Source organism: Oncorhynchus kisutch, linkage group LG6, assembly GCF_002021735.2.
Source record: "Oncorhynchus kisutch isolate 150728-3 linkage group LG6, Okis_V2, whole genome shotgun sequence".
Lineage (NCBI taxonomy): Eukaryota > Metazoa > Chordata > Actinopteri > Salmoniformes > Salmonidae > Oncorhynchus > Oncorhynchus kisutch.
Window position 1 is genome coordinate 16,145,416 of NC_034179.2, and position 26,480 is coordinate 16,171,895.

Genomic DNA, 26,480 nt, shown 5'->3' on the forward strand with positions numbered 1-26,480 from the left:
GGCAGTACGTCCAACCGGCCTCACAACCACATGTAACCACGCCAGCCCAGGACCTCCACATCCGGCTTCTTCACCTGCGGGATCGTCTGAGACCAGCCACCCGGACAGCTGATGAAACTGTGGGTTTGCACAATCAAAGAAACCGTCTTAGGGAAACTCATCTGCGTGCTCCTCGTCCTGACCAGGGTCTTGACATGACTGCAGTTCGGCGTCATAACCTACTTCAGTGGGCAAATGCTCACCTTTGATGGCCACTGGCACACTGGAGAAGTGTGCTCTTCACAGATGAATCCCGGTTTCAACTGTAAAGGACAGATGGCAGACAGCGTGTATGGCCTTGTGTGGGCGAGTGGTTTGCTGATGTCAACATTGTGAACAGAGTTCCCCATGGTGGCAGTGGGGTTATGGTATAGGCAGGTAAAAGCTATGGAAAACAAACACAATTGCATTTTATTGATGGCAATTTGATCGCACAGAGATACCGTGATGAGATCCTGAGGCGCATTGTCATGCCATCAACTCGTGTTTCAGCATGATAATGCACAACCCCATGTCGCAAGGATCTGTACACAATTCCTGTAAGCTGAAAATGTCCCAGTTCTTCCATGGCCTGTATACTCACCAGACATGTCACCCATTGAGCATGTTTGGGATGCTCTGTATCAATGTGTACGACACGTAAAGGTATCTGCCAATATTCAGCAATTTAGCACAGCCATTGAAGAGGAGTGGGACAACATTCACAGGCAACAATCAACAGTCTGATCAACTCTATGCGAAGAAGATGTGTCGTGCTGCATGAGGCAAATGGTGGTCACACCAGATACTGACTGGTTTCTGATCCACACCCCTATTTTTTTTTAAGGTATCTGTGACCAACAGCTGCATATCTGTATTCCCGATCATGTGAAATCCAGAGATTAGGACAGGGATCATCAACTAGATTCAGCCGTGGGCCGATTTGTTCTTGAGCGGATGGTGGAGAGGCTGAAACACAAGAACAAATCATTTGTAGACTGCAAATTGACCACAAGAAGCCAAAACAGATAATTTCAAACCTTGCTTACATTTATATACGATCACGTCTCTATTATGCGTGAGAATACTTGGGAACAGATTTCTTCAATTAAAATCACTTGGAGAAGATTTCCTGGTGTTTTTATAGTCTTTTATGTCCAACAATGGGGAAAAAAGTTTTTAAATGTTTATTTTTTTGCTCAGAAAACTCTGCAGTGGTCGCTGGCACTGCCAGACTAGCCCACCGGCACTGCTGCAGAAAACCTTTGCTGTATGGAAGTCCCTAGTGTGCGTTTGTATTCAATATTATACACTATCATTGATTTAATGTGAAATAGATGTCATTATAAACTGAGTGGCCTATTAAATGTATACTTTTCCCCACAGGTTACCAGAAGGTGCAACAAGTTCCCCAACGAGGAACTTGAGAAATAATATGCCTCAAGTCATTTTCTCAAGACAAAGTTGATGGCTGGATATGATTGTGCACATACAGTACGTAAATAAATATGTATGTTATTTTTGTTGTTGTCATTAGCCGAACAAACAGAGCTATTTTTGGATCTAGTGTTTTCCATGATGCAGTATAACATTCAGAAATGTGTATTGGTGGGGTCTTGAGACACATAGGAATACCTATGTGAGAATGCTGTTCATCGACTACAGCTCAGCATTTAACACCATGGTACCCTCCAAACTCGTCATCAAGCTCGAGACCCAGGGTCTCGACCCCCGCCCTGTGCAACTGGGTACTGGACTTCCTGACGGGCCGCCCCCAGGTGGTGAGGGTAGGTAACAACATCTCCACCCCACTGATCCTCAACACTGGGGCCCCACAAGGGTGTGTTCTGAGCCCTCTCCTGTACTCCATGTTCACCCACGACTGCATGGCCATGCACGCCTCCAACTCAATCATCAAGTTTGCAGACGACACTACAGTGGTAGGCTTGATTACCAACAACGACGAGACGGCCTACAGGGAGGAGGACTTCCTCGGCGTACACATCACGGACAAACTGAATTGGTCCAACCACACAGACAGCGTGGTGAAGAAGGCGCAGCAGCGCCTTATGACATATATACAAATATACAGTTGATTTGTATATGGTGTCTGTTTTGCCAACATTCCACTCCTTGAACTCTGTGTCATTGCAAAACAAAATTGAAACATGACACAGAGTACAAGTAGTGGAACGTTAGCTAAACAGACTGGTACCCAGCTAGGTGTATGAATGTTTTGGTGGGAAACGTATCTCCGCGTGCCCCCTTGGCTGTTGCTGATACTTTAGCATTGGCTCAGTTGTTCTCTTCTGGTGTTACTAGCAGAGATGGAAAAGGAAGTGACACATACAAATGTTTTCTGTGTCAGTGGAGGTCAAATGAGCTAAGTAGACCAGCCCCAGCTGCTGCCGCATTGGTGTCTATGGGAGAGCCACCACCTTGAGTAGACCAGAACTGACCACTGACAGCTTATGTAGCAGGAGAATGCTGCTGCACTGTATTTTGACCAGAGTGTATACCAGAGGCTGAGGAGAGGTAGCCACCAACACAAACACTCTCAGCAGCCCCCCCCCCCCCCCCCCCCGACGAAGGGACAAAACATGACCATGATCAGGAAGAAGACCATGACCAGAATCTGGGAGGCCTTCTGCCCTGCCAACCCCTCCTGTGTCACGGCTTAGTGAACGCCTGAAGAAGAGCAGGAGAGTGAGAACCCGAAGGAAGAAGCCCAGGGTCAGGGTGGCACTTCACTTGGGCCGGAACAGCTGGTCCAGGCAGATGGTAGCGTCAGTCTGCAGGGCGCTGATGGTGAGTGTCACTTCCTTTTCCATCTCTGCTAGTAACACCAGAAGAGAACAACTGAGCTTACCACCATTATGGTGAGAGGGACGAAGAAGGACAAGAAGGAGCCCACCAGGACAAAACTGTCATCTGTCAGCAGGCATCTGCCATCTTTGAACACCTTGGTGTGGTCACACAGGCCTAGGACGAGGATGGGCATGAGAGACACAGAGAAGAGAGAGAGGTTCGTTTAGTGTGAGGTTTATGAGTATGTATTTGTGTGTATATGTGTGCATCACCTCTAAATTAATCATCTTGGTCATAAACAGATGTTTAAAGATGGAACAACTAGTCAGTGCATTGGAAACTTACATACGCCATCTCTTCCGGTGACTATGGTGCAAGAACCTATTGAGCCCAGAGTCTTCACTTTCACCCTAGATTGCTGAAGGAGGACACAAATCCAGCGATGGCTTCCTACTTGTCAGGTCTCTTGTACTGGGCACACAGGGGTTCTGGGATGGCGAACTCACACACCTCCTCCACATACAGATAGGGGGTGACCGCATTGAAGATGAAATCCAGCAGTCTATCTAGCCTGTAATGTTTGTGAAAAGGAATATTGTAGATTAAGTGGTAGTGAATTGTATTTGCTTTACTGTTCTGAGTTATGATGCTAAAGTATTCTATAGTGTCTTTTCTGGAGATGTGTAGTCTACAGGAAATATGCATATAAAAAAATCCCTGATTATAGGTTGGAATGTTTGTGTATCTGAATGATGATCAAACACTATAAAATATGACAATTACAGTACTTCCGTGCATCATGCAGCTTCCACCATATTGCCTAACATTTATAAACAATTTTCCTTCCAAATCATAAAAATAGCACAACACATCTCTAGTATCATATAGCTATCATTACCATTTCTATGACTCAAAGGAGAAGACATTTTACAGTGCAAATGGCACTCCTTGTGATCAACTTGGGTGCATCCTGAGTTTGGGAAACGTATGTAACCCACAAGACATATTTTTGGGGGAAGATAAACTGTAAATTGCTTTTACTGGACTGAACACTTCCCTCTGCAACTGGATCCTGGGCTTCCTGACTGGCTAGCCCCAGGTGGTGAGGGTAGGCAAGGACACCTATGCCACGCTGACCCTCAACACGGGGCCCCACAGGGGTGTGTGCTTAGTCCCCTCTTGTACTCCCTGTTGACCCACGACTGAGCAGACACGCACGACTCCAACACATCATAAAGTTTGCTTATGACACGACGGTGGTAGGCCTGATCACCAACGGCGATGAGACAGCCTTCAGGGAGGACGTCAGAGACTTGGGAGTGTTGTGGGACAACAACCTCTCCCTCAATATCGGTAAGACGAAGGAACTGATTTTGAATAAAGAAGGGAGAGCATGCCACATCTACATTGACAGGGCTGTAGTGGAGCTATACTGTACACTACACTGATACTCACACAAAAAACCCACACACATAAGACACATGCATACCGACACAGCACACACACACACACACACATCATATGCTGCTGCTACTCTGTTCTTTATTTTAACTCTTATTATTATCTGTCTTGTTGCCTAGCCACTTTACCCTGCCTTAATGTACATATCTACCTCAAATACCTCGTATCCCTGCACATTCATCTGGTGCTGATACTCCCTGTATATACTTTTAATGCTTGTGTATTTTATTCCTTGTGTTATTATTTCTATTTTGTATTATGTTTTAACTATCCATCGTTGGGAAGAGCTCATGAGCAAGCATTTTACGGTAAAGTCTACACCTATTGTATTTGGCATTTTTTTAAATAAATGTTATGATAAGGGTATAGGTTACAGTATCATCGTGGAAACGTGCTGTGCGAGTGAAATCCCCAGTTTGCAACAACAACCATGCTGTAAATGGTTACACAGCCTGCACAAAGTGCAAGCAAACAAAGTGCAAGCAGGTAGGCCTATTTATTTTAGATCATTCTTATCAGTAAATTATTTCCTTAATTCAGGAATTTGTTCATTAGACCATATGCAGGCCATGTAAACTGGTGCGGCTTGTAAAAGTTTGAGTAGCATACTAAATAAATGTGGCCTATTTTTGCAGCCAATATTACATTCTGGGAATGGTTTATTTAAGTTTTAATTAGGCCTAAACTATTTGATTATCTAAATAATATTGAATGTAAAGTTATTGTTTTGTTATGTAAACTATACAGGCTTTCATTAGGTAAGAAGGCTAATTAGAAGGCTCTGTTTCTCAAAGTGATTTGAGTGACAGATCGCCGTCCCCTCTGACTTCAAAATGGCCCGAGTTGCTCCCCTCCTCAAGAAACCAACACTCGACTCATCTGACGTCAAAAACTACAGACCTGTATATCCCTTCTTTGTTTTTATTTCCAAAACACTTGAGCGTGCTGTCTCTGATCAACTTTCATGTTATCTCTCTCAGAACGATCTTCTTGACCCTAACCAGTCAGGCTTCAAGACAGGTCACTCAACCGAGACTACTCTTTTCTGTGTCACAGAGGCTCTCCGCACTGCCAAAGCTGTCTCTCTCTCCTCTGTTCTCATCCTCCTAGATCTATCGCTGCCTTTGACACCGTGGACCACCAGATCCTCTTCTCCACCCTCTCAGAGCTGGGCGTCTAGGGCGCTGCACACTCTTGGATTGCATCCTACCCGACAGGCCGCTCCTACCAGGTGACATGGAGAGGATCTGTGTCTGCACCACGTACTTTCACTACCGGTGTCCCCCAGGGCTCGGTTCTAGGCCCTATCCTCTTCTCTCTAAACACCAAGTCCCTCGGCTCTGTCATATCCTCACGTCTCTCCTATCATTGCCATGCGGATAATACTCAACTACTTTTCTCCTTCCCCCCTTCTGACACCCAGGTGGTGACATGCATATCTCAGCTTGGGTGTCAGCCCACCACCTCAAGCTCAACCTCGACAAGACGGAACTACTCTTCCTCCCGGGAAAGGCCTGCCAGCTCAAAGCCCTCTCCATCCCAGTTGACAACTCCACACTGTCACCCTCCCAAAGTGCAAAGAACCTTGGCGTGACCCAGGACAACACCCTGTCGTTCTCTGCAAACATCAAAGCAGTGACCCGCTACTGCAGGTTGCTCTACAACATCCGTAGAGTACAACCCTACCTCACACAGGAAGTGGCGCAGGTCCCAATCCATTAAAAAAAAACATTTAAAAGGACTATGTGGGTTACGTGCCCCTGTGCCCCCTATGGCCATGAAGCCTCTCTCACTCACTACATGAGCTTGTGTGACTTTGCTAACACAATCAACAGTATGTTAATTAAGAGACCTTCCTTGTCCATCAGTGTTCAGTTTATTTGAAGCATTACTTAATGAGGTCAAGATCAACAAGACTACATTCTCTGTCACATAAGAAGTCAGTTTGTGCTTACAGTTTGTTTGTTTACAGCACTGTTATAGACACATGATACCCATGAGGTACAGTCTATTTTTAAATGGAGCCTTATGTGTGAAGCTGACACCAACAGCCACTGAGAGTGATAAGACATTGAGGAAGACTAGAGCTCTGAAATGTCTGAGTTTGTATGTGAAAAGCAGCGAAAACATGAGTTGGAGAGAAAGGGTTTCCTCTGTACTATTCTTTATCTGCAGCTAGTGTTTGTTGAGTAAAGGTGCTGTACGGTCATGCAGGGACAAGAGCCTTCCAATCTAGAGACTGTTATGCCTCATGGTCGTGGGAGGATTTGTAGGACATTCTGTTCTATGACACATTCTCTCTCTCTCTTGTTTAACTAATCTTGTGGGGGGACACAATTAATCCCCATTCCAAATCCTAGTTTCCCTAACTCTAAATCGAACCCTAAACCTAACCTTTAATCCCTAATTCGTTACCTTAACCACAAACGCCCTAGAAATAGCCTTTTTCCATGTGGGGACTAACAAAATGGCCCCAGTTGGACAAATGTGTGTTTGTTTACTAGTCTTATAGTTAAAGTATAGTTAAACACGTCCATACACACAGACACACACACATTTATAATGTTGAGAAAGTCACAAATGTGTAGCAATGATAATTGAACACTTTAAAAACATTTTTGGCTCCAGTACATTATGGATCTAGGAAAGGCATTACAGCTAAGAGCCAGAGCAACAGCCTTTGATTAATAACCTGTTTTCTATGCAGGACACTGATACTTATGCGGCCTCTTTGTTCTTAAATGTATTCAGTTCAAATACAGTAGAGCATAATCTCTCATTCATATGAATGGAGTGTTGTCCCCATGGAGCTCCAGAATACATTGAATGGGAAACATTGTGGGTGCTTCATGAATGGTGAGCTGTTTGGGTAACAAAGTTGACCATGGGGGAGTGGTTGCTGCTTACTTTGTGAGTAAGGAGTGAGAGAAACGTAAGACTAATTCAATCTATACGGTTTGTTTGGATGTATTTGTAATAGCAAAACAGAACTGGTATTTTGTGGTTTTCGTGATGTTGTGCGATTGACTGACAACGTCTTGTCTAGGGGAAATGAGTAAGGGGAAAAGGTTATGCTACTCTAGGTGTTTTTCCTCTTCTTACCCAATACACTCTCCCTCTCCCATCCTCACCATTTACAAACCTTCTTATGCTAGTCTTGCTTGCCAGCGAATGGCACTTGATAAATACTAGCCTTACCTTTGCAACACAAAGAACAAACATGTATTGTAATGTTGTACAAGAAAGCACCTGAGAGTAGATAGGATTAGATCTTATCGTCAAGTAGGGTACTAAGTAACTCGTAAACCTATTGTATAGCAAGATCAATAACACCTTGGTAACAGGACCCCTATTTTTTGAATACTTTTCCCCTATCATCACACATTCATAGGCTGATAATAGGCTTCCATGACTACGATAGGCATTGTCCAGTCAGGCCTACTTTCAGCAGCGCTGTGATGATTGCTTGTCACAGGGTATTGTTTCTGCTTGTTCAGCTACATGACTAATCACTAAGAACACAAGAGAGCACACGCTGTCTTCCTGCTCTTCTACCATGTCATAGTTCCTCTTACTTGATTAGAAAAGGTTTTCCTCTTTTACCTTCCCAAACGCGGTTCTGTATGACCACAACCCCCATCACCTAGGCCCCAGGATGACGCGGCATGGGTTCGGTCAGCTGATGGAGCAGAGTGATGTATGTGTCATATTGTGTAATTTACAATCACATGCCAAGCATTGTCAAGACAAGAAACATCCACTTTTAGTCATCAGTTTCACTTCTTTAAAAATATATATTTTTAGTTTGTTTAACTTTCCTGAACAAAATTGCTGTAAATGTACAACATAAAACAATTAAACAAATGTACATGATTGACAACATACACAGCTGTGGTATAATTGTTATTACATGAGTAGGCCTACTCTACATTTTTTTGTTCTTTATAACCTGCTGTTTCCTTTTGCACCCACCACAAATTAGTATCGTCTGAGATTGTTTTTGGATTGACAACTGAAGCAAAGAAATACCACTACACCACCTGGTGTTGATAATATTAGAAACCAGCTTCTCATGGTTTGACACACTGTAATATGCTGTATGCCTATGAAGGAGTACTACGTCACCTTCTGCTAGTGGGTCAGCAACACAACATGGACAACAAGTGGAGGGATTTTAACATTGGGTTTTATTCAAAATATATTTTAGGTCCACCAGTGGAAATGACACAACAACCCTACAATATACTACATCATAAGGCTGAGGTAGGCCTAATATTTGTCCATGAGGGGTCTCTCAGTTCAGGGATCCAAACAGTAAGACGCTGAAGGGTTGCATTCCAATCATCTAAATTGGACTCCTCTCCCCTATCCTGTCTTGCTAGATCAGCACAGTTCTAGAAGGAGAAACAAATAGGGAAAGAAACTTTTAAACTATTAAGACATAGGCCCAGGTCATTGAAAGTCTCCTCCCTACTTTCTCCCCCTGAAGTATCTCTGGTCCCAGATCTGGTTGGTCAGATGGAGGTAAAATACTACTCCGCTTGTTCAAAAGGATCAGCCAGAGAAAAGCACTGCCCCAATTATCTGATCAACCAATCACCTCAACTTCTAAACGATAGATCGATCGATCGATCGATCGATCGATCGATCGATCGATCGATCGATCGATCGATACACTGTATATACACAGCTCCATTCATATGATACAAAGATTACTAGCTCAGGTCAAAGGTCGACCCTTGAGGACAAGCAGGTCATGGTGGATCCAGAGAAGGCTCCAGCGCAGCCTCACATGCGTGTCTTCTTGTAGATGGCGACGTACTCCTGGACGTCTTCAGGGGAGCCCAGGACCACAGGAACTCGCTGGTGGATGTTCTCTGGCTTGATGTCCAGGACATTCATCTCCCCCGTGGTGGCCATGCCTCCAGCCTGCTCGATGATGAAAGACATGGGGTTGCACTCATACAGTAGCCTCAGCTACACCGGATGGAGTGAAAGAGAGACAATGGTTAGTCACTTCAATATATATCGAGAAATGGTCTAGTTCATTCTACCTTCTATCATTGATTGTTTGAGCACAGCCAGCACTCTACTTCTGGTTACTTGTATGTAACATATATCTACTTTGAAAAAAATACATATATAACGTTTATATGACCTGAAGAGCTCTGTCTCACTCACCTTGCCCTTGGGGCTCTTGACATTGGCAGGGTATAAGAAGATTCCTCCGTAGACCAAAGTCCTGTGCACATCAGCCACCATGGAGCCAACATAACGCCCACCATAGGGGGCACTCCCATCCTGGAAACAAAAAGCAATGTATCCAGTGCGACTTACAATAGGTGCATTTAAAAGTAAGTCAGACAACCACGAGGCATATTTCATTAACTGCATTGGTCACTTCATAGTACCTAAAGAGTGAGTTAGTGGTGCAGAATTATAGTTTAAGCCCTTTCAGGTGTATAGTTAGTAAATTACCTCTGGATATTTCTTCTTCTTCAGGTATTCTGTGATGTCTGGGTAGAAGTGCTGAGCGTAGCCTTCGTTCAGACTGTAGATCTTCCCCCTCTTCTTGATCTTCACGTCCTTATCTGTCAGGATAAACTCCCCGATAGACTAAAAACATACAGAACAGGGACCTGACTCAGCAACTTCATTGACTTTTTTCCCACTACATGTGACTGTCTTGATTACTTCTGGAAGTTTGTTTGCACAAAGGCTTTGTTTACCATCCAGCATCACCTTATTTTTTGTTCTATAGTAATTAAATGTAAGATCAAAGAGCACCTCATGGATGAACTATAAATCAATGAAGGGCACCTCGCCTGTGTCTCTTCATCGACTATTTGATTTAGACGTGTTTACATGTTCTTTTACTGCGGTTTCTTATTTGGTTATATTCCATTTGATATAGTTTTACTGTAGTGTTGCTATTTCAAAAATGCACTTTTACATTTTTTAAAAGTTCGATTTGGATTTTACAGGGTTGAGCATGAAGCAGTTCACCCCTAGGTTTGATTTGAAACTTACAGGGTCGAGCATGAAGCAGTTGACCCCTTGACCTGTGGAGAGCACCATCATGGTGGCACTGCCGTAGAGGGCATAACCGGCAGCAACAATGTGACGTCCAGACTGCAGCGCGTCCTTCTCATTGGGCTCATCATCTGTTGTCTGGGAGACAAACACGTGGATAGTTGTTACCAAACATAACAGAAGAACAGTGAAACAGTAACTAACTACAGTAGAAACTGGCACACTAATCTGACAGACACTTTGTTTCCGTATAAGAACGAAACAAATGTGTGGAACTGTTACGGAACATCCGAGACAGAATATAGAATGCCTTCGGAAAGTATTCAGACCCCTTTACTTTTTCCACATTTTGTAATGTTACAGCCTTATTCTAAATGGATACATTTGTAAAAAATCCTCAGCAATCTACAAAGAATACCCCATAATGACAAAGTGAAAACAGGTTTAGACATTTTTGCAAACTTGGATTCCACCTGTGGAAAATTCAATTGTTTGGACATGATTTGGAAAGGTACACAGGTCTTTATAAAAAGTCCCACAGTTGACAGTGCATGTCAGAGCAAAAACCAAGCCATGAGGTCGAAGGAATTGTCCGTAAAGCTCAGAGACAGGATTGTGTGGAGGTACAGAACTGGGGAAGGGTACCGAAAACATTCTGCAGCATTGAAGGTCCCCAAGAATTCAGTGGCCTCCATCATTCTTTCATGGAAGAAGTTTGGAACCACCAAGACTCTTCCTAGAGCTGGCCGCCCGGCCAAACTGAGCAATCGGGGGAGAAGGGCCTAGGTCAGAGAGGTCACCAAGAACCCGATGGTCACTCTGACAGGGCTCTAGAGTTCCTCTGTGGAGATGGGATAAACTCTAGAAGGACATCCATCTCTGCAGCACTCCACCAATCATGCCTTTATGGTAGGAGTGGCCAGACAGAAGCTGCTCCTCAGTAAAAAGACACGACAGCCTGCTTGGAGTTTGCCAAAAGGCACCTAAAGACTCTCAGACCATGAGAAACAAGATTCTCTGGTCTGATGAAATCAAGATTGAGCTCTTTGGCCTGAATGCCAAGCGTCACGTCTGGATGAAACCATGCACCAGCCCTACGGTGAAGTATGGTGGTGGCAGCATCATGCTGTGAGGATGTTTTTCAGTGGCAGGGACTGGGAGACTAGTCAGGATCGAGGCAAAGATGAATGGAGCAAAGTACAGAGAGAGATCCTTGATGAAATCTTGCTCTACAGCGCTCAGTACCTCAGACTGGGGCGAAGGTTCACCTTCCAACACAACAACGTCCCTAAGCACACAGCCAAGACAACGCAGGAGTGGCTTCAGGACAAGTTTCTGAATGTCCTTGAGTGGCCCAGCCAGAGCCCGATCGAACATCTCTGGAGAGACCTGAAAATAGCTGTGCAGCAAAGCTCCCCATCCAACCTGACAGAGCTTGAGATGATCTGCAGAGAATGGGAGAAACTCCCCAAATACAGATGTGCCAAGCTTGTAGCGTCATACCCAAGAAGACTCAAAGCTGTAATCACTGCCAATGTGCTTCAACAAAGTACTGAATACTTATGTAAATGTAATATTTCTGTAATTTTTTGTATAAATTGGCAAACATTTCTAAAAACCTGTCTTTGCTTTGTCATTATGGGGTATTGTGTGTAGATTGATGAGGGAAAATAAACAATTTAATAAATTTTAGAAAGCCCTGAAGCCCAAGGCAATTTCTTTTTTTCCATTTTTTATAATGTGCCTCTTGGAATTCTTGTTTGAACACAAGTCGTTCAAAGGGGAGTAATTGTTATTTTGTCTAATTAGGCCTCAATTGTTATACAGATTGTCAGACCGTGTAATGGGTGCTGCAGCCATTCATTCACTGATTCCATCCATTGATAGGATTGTTCATTGACAGTTATTTGATAGCCTAAAATAGGGCTGTTTCTGAGTGCCATAGCATGTAAGTGGGGCTTTATACAAAATACATTATCGAAGCATTCATACAAAATGTTGTCAGTATTGCAAACATAAACACGACAGACAGGCAGTCTATCGATTTCATGTTCTTCTTAGCTGTTGAGTTATATGCAGCCATTTCCTCTCGCCACAATATCAGCATATATGGTATCAGGCAATGCAAAATTAACTTGCCTATTGTCAGACTCCTTTTACCGGTCTGGATACATGAACGTTCGGCTGCCCAGAGGTGGAATGCAGCAAGACACAGACATGCAGTCCAATTAGTGATTGAATGTTATTTTTTCATCTTAATTACAAACATTGGCTAAGCTGCACAGGAGACAGACAGGCAGTCAAGTAGTGTTATTTTACCAGGAACTAAGATATGGCAGCAACTATAAAGACTGGCCTACATCATCACACAAAATATTCCCAAAGTGTAGGGACTGCATCCTGCTTGTGCAAATGCAATAGACGTTAGACAGAGAAGGTTGTAGCCTACATAATATATAGTGCCCTCAGAAGGTTTTCATATCCTTTGACTTATTCCACAGTTGTGTTACAGCCTGAATTCAAAATTGACAAAATGTACACAATAAACCCCCCCCCGACAAATCTTCTTCAGGATGTCCCATCCGCAGGACGGTTGAGCTAATGTGATAGCATGAGGTTGTAAGAAACAAAACAAAATCCCAGGACACAGATATATCTGTTATGGGCAGAAAGCTTAAATTCTTGTTAATCTAGCTGCACTGTCCATTTTACAGTAGCTATTACAGTGAAATAATACCATGCTATTGTTTGAGGAGAGTACGCAATTATTAACACACCAAATTAGGCACATTTGGTTAGTCTTGAAACAACATTTAAAATAGATATGTAAGATTTCACTGGATCACTCGATAACTTTCCACATACAGTGCTGCCATCTAGTCACCAAAGTATAAATTGCGCAGGGGCTAGAATAATTCATTATGCCCTTTCTCTTGCATTTCAAAGATGGTACAATTTAAAAAATATATATTTTTTAATGTTTTTTTCTTTGTATTATCTTTTACCAGATCTAATGCGTTAATCTCCTACATTAATTTCACATTTCCACAAGCTTCAAAGTGTTTCCTTTCAAATGGTAACAAGAATATGCATATCCCTGCTTCAGGTCTTGAGCTACAGGCAGTTAGATTTGGGTATGTCATTTTAGACAGAAATTGAAAAAAAGGGGCGGATCCTTAAGAGGCAAAAGTGAAAATCTGTTTTTAGAAATGTGCTCAAATGTATTGAAATTTAAATACAGAAATCTAATTTACATAAGTATTCACACTCCTGAGGCAATACATGTTAGAACCACCTTTAGCTGCGATTACAGCTGTGAGTCTTTCTGGGTAAGTCTAAGAGCTTTGCACACCTGGATTGTACAATATTTGCACATTCTTTTAAATTCTTCATGCTCTGTCAAGTTGGTTGTGAATCATTGCTACACAGCCATTTAAGTCTGCAATAGATTTTCAAGACAATTTAAGTCAAATGTAACTAGGCCACTCGGGAACATTCAATGTCGTCTTGGGACCTTGTGTTTTAGGTTATTGTGCTGCTGAAAGGTGAGTGTCTCCCAGTGTCTGTTATAAAGCAGACTGAACCAGGTTTTCCTCTAGGATTTGCATGTGCTTAGCTCTATTCCGCTTCTTTTTATTATAAATATATATAAGTCCTTACCGATGACAAGCATACCTGTAACACGATGCAGCCACCACCATGCTTGAAAATATGAGGAGTGGTACTCAGTGATAATGTCATGTTTGCCCCAAACCTAATGCTTTGTATTCAGGATATAATTAATTTCTTAGCCACATTTTTGGAGTTTCTTTGACTGGGTGTATTGATACACCATCCAAAGTGTAATTCATAACTTCACCACGCTCAAAGAGATATTTAATGTTTGCTTTGTCTCCATTTTTTTTTCCCATCTACCAATAGGTGCCCTTGTTTGCGAAGCATTGGAAAACCTCTGGTCTTTGTTGTTGAATCTGTGTTTGAAATTCACTTCTCGACTGAGGGACCTTATAGGTAATTGTATGTGTGGGGTACAGTGATGTGGTAGCATTCAAAAATCATTTTAACACTATTATTACACACAGTGAGTCCATGCAACTTAGTATGTTACTTGCTAAGCACATTTTTACTCCTGAACTTGGAGACTTGCCATAACAAAGGAATTAAATACTTATTGACAAGACATTTCAGCTTTTCAATTTTAAGCTGATAAAACAGCACCGTCATTACACAGGTGCACCTTGTGCTGGGGACAATAAAAAATATGCAGTTGTATCACACAACACCACAGATGTCTCAAGTTGAGATGTCTCAAGTTGAGGGAGCGTGCAATTGGCATCCTGACTGCAGGAATGTCCACCAGAGCTGTTGCCAGAGAATTTACCATTAATTGCTCTACCATAAGCCACCTCCAGTGTCATTTTAGAAAATTTGGCAGTATGTCCAACCGGCCTCACAACCGCAGACCATGTGTATGGCATTGTGTGGGCGAACAGTTTGCTGATGTCAACATTGTGAACAGAGTGCCCCATGGTGGGTTTATGGTATGGGCAGGCATAAGCAACAGACAACGAACACAATTGCATTTTATCAATGTAAATTTGAATGCACAGAGATACCGTGACGCGATCCTGAGGTCCATTGTCGTGCCATTCATCTGCCACCATCACCATGATAATGCACTGCCCCATGTCACAAGGATCTGTACACAATTCCTGGAAGCTGAAACATGACCCAGTTCTTCCATGGCCTGCATACGAATCAAGCAGTGGCTGTCACCCATTGAGCACGCTTGGGATGCTCTGCATCAACAGTGTGTTCCAGTTCCCACCAATGTCGCACAGCCATTGAAGAGGAGTGGGACAGCATGGCACAATCAACAACCTGATTAACTCTATGCAAAGGAGATATGTTGCGCTGCATGAGGCAAATGGTGGTCACACCAGAGACGGACTGGTTTTCGGATCTGTGACCAACAGATGCATATCTGTTTTTCCAGTCATGTAAAAATCAATAGATTAGGGCTGAATGAATTTATTTACATTGACTGTTTTTCTTATATGAACTGTAACTTAGTAAAAATCGATGAAATTGTTGCCTGTTGTGTTTATATTCTACTTTCTAACATCAGGATATGTCTTTTTTTTTAAGGACTTCAAATGTATTAACAGATGTTTTTGGTAAGCAATACAAAGACTACTGTAAAATGTATTTTAATAGAAACATACATTGATTTATTAACTAGACTATAATAAATACATCTTAAATAATAAAGGCTAGTATCAGCTTCTTTTCATAAATAAAAGGGAATAAATCTCAAACTGCAGCGGTCAAGTGATTTGTTCACAGAAGCAGGCACCAACAAGTTTCACATGTGTATTGTGCATTTCCCACGCTCTCCACAAATTCAATATACTGTTTTACAGAAAATCTATAAATAATACATGAGCAAATCAGACTGACTATCAAGTCACCAAAAGTACAAACATGTTGTATGCACAGAAAGGGTACACCCTGGTGGTCGTCATAATGTAATCCATTTAACATGACATTACCTTGAACGCATCCATCCATCAAACTAACTAACTTTCACTCGTTTCCAATGGGAACAATATTGATGTTTACCTCACCTGTATGCTTGTTATTTTCGCACAGTGAAGTACTACCCAAACCAGATCAAACCAGACAGACGTATCTGGTTTCAAGTGGCCAAGTCACGTCATGTGATCTAGTGGACAAACTCGAAATCAGACAAGATCATATTACATCCGTGAAAAGGTTACGACTTCAGCTTTCTCCTCATATGTATGTATATCATTCCTGTAAGACAAAAAAATGTAGTCATGGAACGTTGCACAAGCCCTGCGCTTTTAAAATGGCTGTGTTCCTATGGGATTTTAACCATGTTTAGAGCGCCACCATTACGTAAAAGATATGCCCCCTCAAAATTCCCTACAACAAAAAAATATATTCTTTTTGGAAAGGCAATTGGTGACATATGCAGAGTTATTCCAAGAAGGAAAGAAAGGAAGGCTCCCAACCACTTGTGTATCTTACAGTTATTTTCTCATTTAGTTATTTTGTAGCTTTGGCAACTATGTGCGTTTTCTATCCCTGCTCGCTCCTCTCCCTGCAGGCTTTACAGACGCTCCCCACCCCTTGGCTGCAACCCCTTCTAATTTAGTGTACCATGCATGCACAACCCACGTCGAATTATTGTTCTTCAGACCAGCAGTTCCAAACGCTGCTGTGGTCAAGAACCCAGAGTTAATCTCAGCCTATACTGCCCTTAAGTCCCTCGACTTTTTGGCTCTGACGTTGACATGGATCACCCCAGAGAACACTGCTACTCCAGCTGCTCTCTTCACCGGAAAGTTCTCTCAGTCTGAGAGCATCGGTTCATTGCCGTGGTGGCACAGTGCTGCTGATTTCTCCTAAATGGAGATTCTCTTCACTCCCTCACCTGTCCTTCTCCTTATTTGAATTCCATGCGGTTACTGTCACTTGACAACAATGTTAAGCTTGAGTGGACATCCATCGCCCACCAGGTTCCCTTGGAGAGTTCATCAATAAGCTTCACACCTTGATAAGCTCATTTCCTGACGTTGGCTCAGCGCTCTTTGTACTGTGCAACTTCAACCTCCCGACGTCTGCCTTCGATTCATTTCTTTCCCTCCTTGCCTCTTTTGACCGCACCCTTTACACTCACAAGGCAGGCAATACGCTTGACCTCATCTTTACTTGAGGCTGTTCGCCTACTAATCTCATCCGCCATCATAATCTTCTCTCTTATCTCTCCCTTTTGTTAAATCTCTCCCTTCTGGTTCTACCTCGTCAAGCCTACCATCCTCCCTTTCCACAGCCTATAACTCGCACTTCCCCCTTTCCTCCGTGCAACCTTAAAAGAACAGGGCTGCAGTCAGCTGAGGAAAACTAAACTAAACTTCCGGAAGACCTATCATCCTTCTCTTCCTCTGATAGAAAGTGGCTTTAGCAGCAGATACAATCTAAATTTCAAGCTTCTGCCTCCAACCCTAGGAAACTCTTCACCTTCTCCTCCCTCCTTCCTTAATCCTACACCCCCCCCCACCGACAACTTTGTCAACCACTTTGTCATCAACCTTCTTTTCATCCGCTCTTTATTCACTCAGCCTACTGAAATCAACTGGTCCCACTCATACATAACTACCCTACGCCTTGACCTTTTTCTCCTCCCCTCTCACGCCAGAAGAAATCTTACGACTAGTGAGGTCCGGTTGCCCGACAACCTGCACGCTCGACCCTAACCCCTCCTTCAGACCATCTCTGGAGACCTTCCATTCCGCACGTCACTCATCAACTCATCCCTGACCACTGGCTGCATCCCCTCTGACTTCAAAATGGCCTGAGTCACTCCCCTCCTCAAGAAACAAGCACTCAACCCCTCCGATGTCAAACCCCCACACAAACAAATAATTTTGTGAACTAACACTTGCACTTGACTCTTTTCCCTCTTTCTTGCTCTGACTTCGCCGAGTTACTTCATTGAGATGAATGCACTAAGTAACTCTGGATAAGAGCGTCTGATAAATGACTCCAATGTAAATGTATTTCTGATATTTTAGCTTAATTACATTTGTTTATGGTGATTCTATTCCAAGGAAAACTCAAATACATTTGACAGTAGCCTATGTAGTGCCTACCTAAAACATTTGTTTATATATTTGAAGTCCTTCCAAATAGAAACTACATATCCTAATGTTAGAAAGTAGAGTATACCGTGTCTTTAGGCCTCAACTTTTTCCAGATTTAAAATTCCAGCCTTATTGTAAAATAATAAAATGTATTAAAAACTCTGCAATCTACCCCATAATGACAAAGCAAATTTTTTATAAAAACTGAAATACCTTTATTTACATCAGTATTCAGACCCTTTGCTATGAGACAAAAAAAAGCTCAGGTACATCCTGTTTACATTGATCATCCTTGAGATGTTTCTACAACTTGGAGTCCACCTGTGGTAAATTCAATTGATTGGACATGATTTGAAAAAGGCACACACACGTCTATATAAAAAGGCCCCACAGTTGACAGTGCATGTAAGAGCAAAGACCAAGCCATGAGGTCAAAGGAATTGTCCGTCATTCTTAAATGGATGAGGTTTGGAACCACCAAGACTCTTCCTAGAGCTTGAGCAATCGGGGGAGAAGGGCCTTGGTCAGAGAGGTGACCAAGAACCCGCTGGTCACTAACAGAGCTCTAGAGTTCCTCTGTGGAGATGGGGGAACCTTCCAGAAGGACAACCATCTGAGGCACTCCACCAATCAGGCCTTTATGGTAGAGTGGCCAGACGGAAGCCACTCAGTAAAAAAAAAGGTACATGACAGCCCGCTTGGAGTTTGCCAAAAGGCACCTAAAAGACTATCAGACAATTAGAAACAAGATTCTCTGGTCTGATGAAACCGAAATTGAACTCGACTGAATGCCAAGCGTCACATCTGGAGGAAACCTGGCACCATCCCTACGGTGAAGCATGGTGGTGGCAGAATCAAGCTGTGGGGATGTTTTTCAGCGGCAGGGACTGGGTGAATAGTCAGGATCGAGGCAAAGATGAACGGAGCAAAGTACAGAGAGATCCTTGATGAAAACTTGCTCCAGAGTGCTCAGGACCTCAGACTGGGCCGAAGGTTCACCTTCCAACAGGACAACGACCCTAAGCACACAGCCAAGACATCAAGCTTAAGAGGTTCTGCAGAGAAGAATGGGAGAAGCTCCCCAAATACATGTGTGCCAAGCTTGTAGCGTCATACCCAAGACACATCGCTGTAATGGCTACCAAATGTGCTTCAAAGTACTGAGTAAAAGGGTCTGAATACTTAGTTTGCTAATTTACAACAAAAAAACATTTCTAAAAACCTGTTTTGCTTTATCATTGTGTAGATTGAGGAAAATAAATGTAAGACATTTTAGAATAAGGCCGTAAAGTAACAAAATGTGGAAAAAGTTAAGGGGTCTGATTTACCTTCTGAAGGCACTGTAAACCAGTGGTGGAAAAAGTACCCAATTGTCATACTTGAGTAAAAGAAATGATACCTTAATAGAAAATGACTCAAGTAGAGGTGAAAGTCACCCAGCAAAATTCTACTTGAGTAAAAGTCTAAGCATTGTTTTAAATATACTTAAGTATCGAAAGTAAAAGTATACATTTCAAATTCCTTATATTAAGCAAACCAGAAGGCATAATTTTCTTGTATTTATTTATGGATAACCAGGGGCATGCGCCAACACACCATTTACAAACGAAGCATGTCTTTAGTGAGTCCGCCAGATCAGATGCAGTAGGATGTTCTCTTGATAAGTGTGTGAATTAGACAATTTTCCTGTCCTGCTAAGCATTCAAAATGTAACGAGTAAATATATAAAAATATAAATAGGAAAGTAAAGTACAGATACCCCCAAAAACTACTTTAAAGTATTTTTTACTTAAGTACTTTACACCACTGCTGTAAACTAGATATAGGCTACTGTGGATAGGGTCCCAGTAAGAAGCGATAAAGAAGAGTGATAAATTGTGGCTGAGCAGTACCAGAGCAAAATTGGAGCAGGAGAGGGATCTGCTCGAATTACGCTCTGCTCCTCACTTAAAAGTTATGGCATTCAGAAGCAGCCCTGCTTTAGGTTATCAAAGAACAGTCAATGAATAATCATGGAATCAGTGATGTGTTGTGAAATCTGTTGAGAATGTATTATGTTTAAAGTTGTATAAATACAAATGAACGGCTGCAGCAACCATTACACGGTCTGACAAGCTGCGTAACAAGTTATGCTTAGAGAAAATACCAAATAAATCAAATCAAAAGTTTGTTACGTGCGCCGAATACAACAAACTTAGTGAAATGCTTACTTACAGGCTCTAACCAACAGTTCAAAAAAGGTATTATGTGAACAATAGGTAAGTAAAGAAATAAAAAAAAGTTAAAGACAGTGAAAAAGAAACAATAGCGAGGCTATAACAGTAGCGAGGCTGCATACAGACACCGGTAAGTCGGGCTGATTGAGGTAGTACGTACATGTAGATATGTAGTGCCTTGCGTTTGGGGGCCGAGCAATTGCCGTTCCAGGCAGTGATGCAACCAGTTTCAGCTGTACAACCTTTTGAAGATCTGAGGACCCATTCCAAAATCTTTTCATTTCCCTGAGGGGGAATAGGCTTTGTCGTGCCCTCTTCACAACTGTCTTGGTGTGTTTGGACCATTCTAGTTTGTTGGTGATGTGGACACCAAGGAACTTGAAGTTCTCAACCTGCTCCACTATAGCCCCGTCGATGAGAATGGGGTTGTGCTCGGTCCTCCTTTTCCTGTAGTCCACAATCATCTCCTTAGTCTTGGTTACGTTGAGGGATAGGTTGTTATTCTGGCACTCCCCGGCCAGGTCTCTGATCTCCTCCCTATAGGCTGTCTCGTCGTTGTCGGTGATCAGGCCTAACACTGTTGTGTCATCTGCAAACTTACTGGATGGTGTTGGAGTCGTGCCTAGCCATGCAGTTGTGGGTGAACAAGGAGTACAGGAGAGGACTGAGCACGCACCCCCGGGGGCTCCAGTGTTGAGGATCAGCGTGGCAGATGTGTTGTTACCTACCCTCACCACCTGGGGGCGGCCCGTCAGGAAGTCCAGGATCCAGGTTGGATAGGGATGCATTTTGTCCCAGGGTCCTTAGCTTAGTGATGAGCTTTGAGGGTACTATGGTGTTGAGCGCTGAGCTGTAGTCAATGAATAGCATTCTCACATAGGTGTTCCTTTTGTCCAGGTGGGAAAGGGCAGTATGGAGTGCAATAGAGGTTGCATCATCTGTAGATCTGTTTGGGCTGTATGCAAATTGGAGTGGGTCTAGGGTTTCTGGGATAATGGTGTCGATGTGAGCCATGACCAGCCTTTCAAAGCACTTCAAGGCTACGGACGTGAGTGCCTCGGGTCTGTGGTCATTTAGGCAGGTTGCCTTCGTGTTCTTGAGCACAGGGACTATGGTGGTCTGCTTGAAACATGTTGGTATTACAGACTAAATCAGGGACATGTTGAAAATGTCAGTGAAGACACCTGCCAGTTGGTCAGCAAATGCCCGGAGCACACATCCTGGTAATCCATCTGGCCCCGCAACCTTGTGAATGTTGGCCTGTTTAAAAGGTGTTACTCACATTGGCTACGGAGAGCATGATCACTGTCGTAAGGAAAGCTGATGCTCTCATGCATGCCTCCGTGTTGCTTGCCTCGAAGCAAGCTTAGAAGTGATTTAGCTTGTCTGGTAGGCTCGTTTCACTGGGTAGCTCGCGGCTGTGCTTCCCTTTGTAGTCTAATAGTTTGCAAGCCCTGCCACACAAGACAAGCGTTGGAACCAGTGTAGTACTGACGCTTTTCCCTGTATTGACGCTTTGCCTGTTTGATGGTTCGTCGCAGGGCATAGCATGATTTCTTATAAACTTCCGGGTTAGAGTCCCGCACCTTGAAGGCGGCGGCTCTACCCTTTAGCTCAATGCGAACATTTTTACATCAATTTCAATTATTAAAGTGGCTAGAGTTGAGTCAGTATGTTGGCAGCAGCCAGTCAATGTTAGCGGTGGCTGTAACAGTCTGATGGCCTTGAAATAGAAGCTGTTTTTCAGTCTCTCGGTCCCTGCTTTGATGCACCTGTACTGACTTCGCCTTCTGGATGATAGCGGGGTGAACAGGCAGTGGCTCGGGTGGTTGTTGTCCTTGATGATCTTTATGGCCTTCCTGTGACATCGGGTGGTGTAGGTGTCCTGGAAGGCAGGTAGTTTGCCCCCGGTGATGCGTTGTGCAGACCTCACTACCCTCTGGAGAGCCTTATGGTTGTGGGCGGAGCAGTTGCCGTACCAGGCGGTGATACAGCCCGACAGGATGCTCTCGATTGTGCATCTGTAGAAGTTTGTGAGTGCTTTTGGTGACAAGCCAAATTTCTTCAGCCTCCTGAGGTTGAAGAGGCGCTGCTGCGCCTTCTTCACAACGCTGTCTGTGTGGGTGGACCAATTCAGTTTGTCCGTGATGTGTACGCCGAGGAACTTAAAACTTACTACCCTCTCCACTACTGTCCCGTCGATGTGGATAGGGGGGTGCTCCCTCTGCTGTTTCCTGAAGTCCACAATCATCTCCTTTGTTTTGTTGACGTTGAGTGCGAGGTTATTTTCCTGACACCACACTCCGAGGCCCTTCACCTCCTCCCTGTAGGCAGTCTCGTCGTTGTTGGTAATCAAGCCTACCACTGTACTGTCGTCCGCAAACTGAGAACAGCGCCCAGCAGACAAATCATTACAAACAGTTACCAGCCAAGTAGAGGAGTTACACAAGTCAGAAATTGCGATAAAATGTATCACTTACCTTTGATGATCTTCATATGATTGCACTCACATGACTCCCATTTACTCAATAAATGTTTGTTTTGTTCAATAAAGTCCCTGTTTATATCCAAAAACCTTTTTTGTTAGAGCGTTTAGTTCAGTAATCCACAGGCTCAAACACAGTCACAACAGGCGGACGAACAATCCAAATAGTATCCGTGAAGTTCGTAGAAACATGTCCAACGATGTTTATAATCAATCCTCAGGTTGTTTTTAGCTTAATTGATAATATTTCAACCGGACAATAACGTTGTCAATATAAAAGGTAAACAAGAAAGGCGCACTCTGTCGCGCGCATGAAAAACCTCTGGGACACTGTAGGGTCCACTCATTCAGAGTGGTCTACTCTCTTGTTTTTCAGAATACAAGCCTGAAACAATTCTTAAAGACTGTTGACATCTAGTGGAAGCAATAGGAAGTTCAATTTGAGTCCTAAGTCAATGGATACTGTAATGGCATTCAATAGAATAACTAGAAACATAAAAAAATCCCACTTCCTGGTTAGATTTTTCTCAGGTTTTCGCCAAATCAGATCTGTTATACTGACAGACATTATGTTAACAGTTTTGGAAACTATAAACTATCTTCTATCCAAATCTACCAATTATATGCATATCCTAGCTTCTGGGCCTGAGTAGCAGGTAGTTTACTTTGGGCAAGCTTTTCATCCAGAGGTGAAAATAGTGCCCCTGCCCTAGTGAAGTTAAACATGTTGATGTAAATGAGGTAGAACTGATTTAAGTTTCCCTGCATTAAAGTCTCTGGCCACTAGGAGCGCCACCTCTGGGTGAGTGGTTTCCTGTTTGCTTATTTCCTTATACAGCTGAGTCATTCAAACGAGATCACCTGTTCAAACGACTTAGTAACTTGTTTGAACAACAATATTTCATTTGAACAACTTAGTACATTTTTTTTGCCTTGGGCCTAAGGGCTTCGTAGAGGAATAATATCAAAAGAGTCACCAACCTTTCTGTAGATGGCAAAAATTGTTCCAATTGATACAAGACAGTCAATGTTTGACGAGCCATCCAGTGGGTCGAAGCACACAATATATTTTCCCTGTGAAACAAGAGGATGTTGTCACATTGATGTTACAAGACATATCTCAACTTCAATCTGGACCACACACACCCCTACCCGTTTCTCTGGCTCCACAATGAGGGCCCTCTCATTCTCCTCTGACACCAGGACACAGGAGGTGAAAGAGGACTTGATCATGTTGATGACCAAGTCATTGGACAGAACATCCAGCTTCTTCACCTGGTCACCAGTCACATTGGTGCTCCCAGCAATGCCATAGCTGGAGGGGAGGGAGAGAAGAGGAGAGAGAAAGAAGGAAGGGATAGAGAGATGGGAAGGGGGCAGACATGTGAGTAGTAATATCACCATAGTAGGCCTATTTGTCACAATTGGAAGGAGGGAGGGACAAGGGTAAAGTGTTTCTAGGGTGGCTCTGTGATAGTGGGCATGCAGTGTCTGGTTCAACTCACAGGGCACAGAGAGTGATACCATCTTTTGGCCATCATTGACTGTCAATCAAGGAAACTCCTGACAATGGAGGACATTAAATTCCTAATAAATAGGTAATAGGCCTACACTTCCTCCTAATGAAGACAATAGACATGTCTCAAGAGGAAATGAATGTTTTGGGAGTAGCCTATTGCATTACAATAGCTCTGGCTTGCATTTATGAAAACAACATTGAGTCCAAAGAAAGAATCGGATGGACATTGACCCGAGTCGAAGTTGACAACAGTATTACCTGATTAGCTGGACTGTCAGACTCATGCATAATATCCGACTAGGTAAATATTTGATTTAGTCTCCCTACCCGGCATATGGTTGGTTGGTTGGACGGTCCCTGCTATTGATATAATCATTCACTTATTGCCAGTGCTTTGTGATTACCATACAGCACAGAGGGGATAAGAATCCACAACTCACATTTTCTGCAGCATCATGATGCGACAAAACTGATCACTGACAGACCATATCACTAGCTAGTTCTCCATCCAATGTGACAGATTTTTATGCAAATATTCAAAAATCTCAGATGTTATTTCCATTAAAACAAACTGTTTAAAATGCTGTGCGTGATGACGTAATGCACATACAAATAACTTTGCCTTTAAATTCCCATGTACCAATAATACAAATTAGTTAAATGGCTGTCCATCACATTTTAAACTCTGTCCATCACATAAAAAACTGTTTCATTATATAGAAAATGTGTCCATTCTGGTGTTGGCTCATGTGCTTTAACCAACAGCTCGCTGATACAGTGTAGGTAGGCTACCTACATTATGAGATTATTATAGAGAAGAGCAATATTATTTTTATTTGTAAAACGGCAGCCAAGCACTCACCATCATGCCACCAGAATAAGACCCTCTATTTATTGGAAAGGAGCATCAAGCTCATCCCCTTTTCCATTCACCGCCCTGTGAAGTTAAATCAACTGCATGCTTTCCCGAGTTGTCGTGGGAGGACCACAACATATCACGTGACTCCACATTTATTTAGATAGGATGGTTATATCAATATTTGCACATTAAGGAGTTTACCACTATTTTTGGGTAGCTTATATGGCAATTCAACCGCAATATGTATTTTATGTACACTACGTCGTCATGGACAGCCTTTTATCCGCAACAAGTCAATTTGATGGAAACATCTCTGGTGGAAAAAAAATATTAAAATCCATGTGGCTTTTTAATAAATATTCTCATGTTAATCTGTCGCCATTTTACATTGTCATTTAATGTACATACATTTTCCTACTTTACCCTGTGAGGACCGAACCAACAACCCTGGGGTTACACGCGCCATGCGCTACCAACTGAGCAACACAGGACCAATTAAATGGACACCAAGACTTTCACATGCATACACATAAACTTACAGGTTGGCTATCCCAGCTTTTCTGACAGCGGTGGAGATAGCTTTAACGGCTGTGCAGATAGAGTTGAGGAGGGTGGTCAGTTCTCCCGTTCCCTTCGCCTTCCTTCCCTCCTCCAGCACGAATCTCGTGAGGGTAACGACATTAGTATCGAACGCGCATCGTTCGGACATGGTGACGAACTGTACTGGTTCTTTGAGCTTGTTTGCTGCGCGACCTATTCCTGCTGATTGGGGGACCGGAACAGATGAGTTCCTCAAAACCTCACCCTAAAGTTAAAATAGAACTAAAGAGTTGAGAGGATGTGCAGGTGTTTGAACTAAAGGGTGTGCAGGTGTTTGAACCAATCACAGTTGGCCTTTCACCGGGAGGGGCGTGGTTGAGCACTGGCTGAGAGGTATAAACAGGTTAGCAAAAATGTTGACTTGGTTCCAAACTGTCCATTTACTCCACCCATTCTCTCCTTAACCCGTTTGGGGGGGATTTCACATCTGAAAGGACTGGTAAGCAATATGTTGATGGCTGCACCTGGCCAATGGCCATTCAATATGGTTGCTTTCACCTATCCACATTTGGCATTTGGCTTTCAGATTAGTGAACAATTAAGTAGTAAAGGGATGATGCTGGCTGAAATGGAACGAGACTTGTCAGCATGCTATATAGGCCATCCATTGGATAGGCCTACATGATCCATAAATAGATAAAATGGAGAATGCGGATAGTGTGCAGTTAGATCAATTTTGAATGAGAGAACTAGTTTTAGGCCTAGCCTACAATATAATGACAGGCTATGAATCCAATACATGTACAAATGTTATGAGAGAAACCATTCTGTAGCTGGTTTCAGATATTCAGTGTCTCTGGTGTCTGGTGGG

At 43.0% G+C, this 26,480-nt stretch overlaps 1 protein-coding gene and 2 long non-coding RNA genes across 3 annotated transcripts; 1 reads left to right on the forward strand and 2 right to left on the reverse strand.

Annotated features, from left to right (window-relative positions):
- Nucleotides 1-242: 242 nt before the first annotated feature.
- LOC109892398 (uncharacterized) lies at nt 243-8,017 on the reverse strand. The gene is made up of 3 exons (XR_002255618.2): nt 7,891-8,017; nt 3,172-3,397; nt 243-3,000 (listed from the first exon to the last, which is right to left on the reverse strand). It is a non-coding gene; the product is annotated as an uncharacterized LOC109892398 (long non-coding RNA).
- LOC116374350 (uncharacterized) lies at nt 4,029-8,169 on the forward strand. Its single transcript, XR_004210195.1, has 3 exons — nt 4,029-4,179; nt 5,398-5,518; nt 5,711-8,169. It is a non-coding gene; the product is annotated as an uncharacterized LOC116374350 (long non-coding RNA).
- Nucleotides 8,170-8,455: 286 nt separating this feature from the next.
- On the reverse strand, nt 8,456-25,912 carry LOC109892397 (fructose-1,6-bisphosphatase 1). The gene is made up of 8 exons (XM_020484898.2): nt 25,609-25,912; nt 23,844-24,006; nt 23,673-23,765; nt 10,318-10,458; nt 9,766-9,903; nt 9,469-9,588; nt 9,080-9,264; nt 8,456-8,681 (listed from the first exon to the last, which is right to left on the reverse strand). The coding sequence occupies exons 1-8, from the start codon at nt 25,776-25,778 to the stop codon at nt 8,666-8,668; spliced, it is 1,026 nt and encodes a 341-aa protein (XP_020340487.2). The 5' UTR covers nt 25,779-25,912; the 3' UTR covers nt 8,456-8,665.
- Between the last annotated feature and the right edge of the window lie 568 nt (nt 25,913-26,480).